Genomic DNA, 2,840 nt, shown 5'->3' with positions numbered 1-2,840 from the left:
GACATAGGTGATGTGAATTGGGTGGAACTCCCATGACTTCGGCTCATATTATTGAGGACTCATGGCGACCGTCCACTACGATTCAATATTGATGGGTCGGCTTGACACTCGAAGATAAACGACGTCATATTATTGGGTCCTTATCAAGAGTAAGACGAAACACGTAGAGGTTGCATGGGGATGAAATTGGGCTCTATCTTTTAGAAATTATGATTGGCTGATATTATTCGGGATCATAGTTGTCTAGATTGGACTATACGCGCTCACTAAGGAAATACAATTTCCCGTTTTCATCAGAGGGTGGTGAAAATATCAAAATAGTGGGAGGAAATTTATAAAATTAAAGTCCATAATTTATATCTTATAATTATTTTAAAATAATTAGTAACAATTATCTGTTTTCAATTTCAGTATGTTTAAGATGTCGACACGCAATCCACTTTCTGTTATTCTCGAACAAAACAAGCTAACCGGACCTAGTTATCAAGACTGGCTAAGAAATCTAAAGATTTTTCTAAACTCTGAGAGGATTGCGTATGTGCTTGAAAAGAAGCCACCGAAGGAAGAAGCTCCTAACATCAGTGAGACTGAGTTAGCCAAGCTTGAGAAATGGTAGGACCATGATCTCCAAGCTAAGAGCTACATCCTGGCTTCTATGTCGAATGAACTGCAAAGGCGGTTCGAGGATGCTACGAATGCTGCTGACATTCACTTTCATCTGAAAAAGTTATACGGTGTTCAAACTTGATCAGAAAGACACGCAACTGTGAAAGAACTCATGACTACACGCTTGCGAGAAGGGCTTCGGTCCATGAGCATGGTGTTAGGATGATTGGGTTAGTTGAGAAATTAGTGGGACTCGATGTGGTTATGCCTCATGAGCTCTCGACTGATATTCTCTTGTTGTCTTTACCGTTTGACGGATTTGTGGTTAATTTTAATATGAAGAAGATAGAGGCCACCCATGAAGAGTTGGTCAATATTCTTGTTAATTATGAGGCCACAATCAAGAAAGAAAAGCCTGTTCTGCTTTTGGGCTCGTCGTCTGGGACAAAAAAGGGAGCCCAAAACAAGGGAAAGAAGCGTTCTGGCCCTACAGTTAAGAACAAGTCTAATAAGAAGTCATACAAGAAACCTGCTCAAGGGCCTAAAAGGCCAAATAAATCAGAACAAGTCTGTTTCCACTGCAACAAACCTGGACATTGGAGGCGTAATTGCAATGAATATCTTGCCCAGAAGCGTTCTGGCCATGGTATGTTTTATATTGAAATTAATATCTCAATGAATTCTTTTTCTAGGGTATTGGATACCGGATATGGTTCTCATCTATGCAATGATTTGCAGATGATGACAAGAAGCAAGAAACTTAGAGAAGGTGAGACCTTTCTAAGACTTGGAAATGGAGCAAGGGTTGCTGCCAAGGCCAAAGGAGATATTATTTTAATATTAAACAATAATTTTAAGTTGCTTTTGAGAGATGTTTTGTGTGTTCCTGATTTGGTTAAAAACATTATTTTTATTTCTATGCTTGATAGAGATGGTTATTCTTGTGTTTTTGCAAAATGTGTTTGCAATATATATAAGAATGAATGTTTGATTGGAACTGGTGAATTACAAAATGATCTCTATAACTTAAAATTAAAAGATATTCCATTAAACAATGTCCAAACAATAACAACAAACAAAAGAAAACAAGATAGTCAAAACCCTGCACATATATGGCACGCTAGACTAGGTCATATTTCTCAAAGAAGGATGCACAAGTTAGTGGAAGAGGGCATGTTCGACATGTCAGATATAAACTCCCTACCTACTTGTAAATCTTGTCTGAAAGGAAAAATGACCAAGACTTCTTTTAATGGGAATGTAGAACGTGCACATGGTCTTTTGGATTTGATCCACACAGACGTATGTGGCCCGCTAAATGTTAGCACTAAATATGGACAGTTCTACTTCATTACCTTTACTGATGATTTTTCGAGGTATGGGTATGTGTATTTGATAAAATACAAGTCTGAAGCATTTGAAAAAATCAAAGAATTCAGATCTGAAGTAAAGAAACAATTGGGAAAAAGTATTAAAACACTCCGATCTGATCGAGGTGGAGAATACTTGAGTACTGAATTTTTGGACTATCTTAAAGAGAATGAGATTCTCTCACAGTGGACTCCACCAGGAACGCCACAATTGAATAGTGTTTCTAAATGTCAAAATCGAACTTTGATGGACATGGTTTGATCTATGATGGGATTCACTGAATTGTCTAGATCGTTTTGGGGCTTTGCGCTTGAAACTGCGGCAATGTTATTGAATAATGTCCATACAAAGGCAGTGGATAAAACACCATATGAGATATGGATGGGAAAGGTTCCCAAATATTCTTATCTGAGAATATAGGGATGTCCTGCTTACGTGAAGCAGACAGTGGGAGACAAATTGGATAGTAGATCCATTTTGTGCTACTTCGTGGGATATCCAAAGAACTCTGTTGGATATTATTTCTATCATCCAAAAGAAGCAAATGTGTTTGTTTCTAGAAATGTCACCTTCTTGGAGAAGGAGTTTCTATTAGATAGAAAAGGCAAAATGATAGAACTCGATGAAATTCAAGATACACCCACGACTGTAGAAGTTGAACCCAATCTCCAACAGCCAGTAGTTGAATCACACATACCTAGAAGGTCTGAAAGAATAATCAGACCGCCTGCAAGATATACGCTTCTTCATGAACAAGGCCATGATGAGCCTAGTAATGGATGTGATCCACGAAACTTCAAAGAAGCAATATCTGATGCTAAATCATCTAAATGGCTTGAAGCTATGCAGTCCGAAATGGAATC

The 2,840-nt window shown here is 38.0% G+C and overlaps 1 protein-coding gene across 1 annotated transcript; it reads left to right on the top strand.

Annotated features, from left to right (window-relative positions):
- Nucleotides 1-942: 942 nt before the first annotated feature.
- LOC140872501 (uncharacterized) lies at nt 943-1,370 on the top strand. The gene is made up of 2 exons (XM_073275347.1): nt 943-1,252; nt 1,345-1,370. Exons 1-2 carry the CDS (start codon nt 943-945, stop codon nt 1,368-1,370), a joined length of 336 nt encoding a protein of 111 aa, XP_073131448.1.
- Nucleotides 1,371-2,840: the final 1,470 nt, after the last annotated feature.

The sequence above is a fragment of the Henckelia pumila genome, chromosome 1 (genome assembly GCF_033568475.1).
Source record: "Henckelia pumila isolate YLH828 chromosome 1, ASM3356847v2, whole genome shotgun sequence".
NCBI lineage: Eukaryota > Viridiplantae > Streptophyta > Magnoliopsida > Lamiales > Gesneriaceae > Henckelia > Henckelia pumila.
The sequence above is the reverse complement of the archived record's forward strand: the minus strand, read 5'-3'. Positions and strand labels throughout refer to the sequence as shown.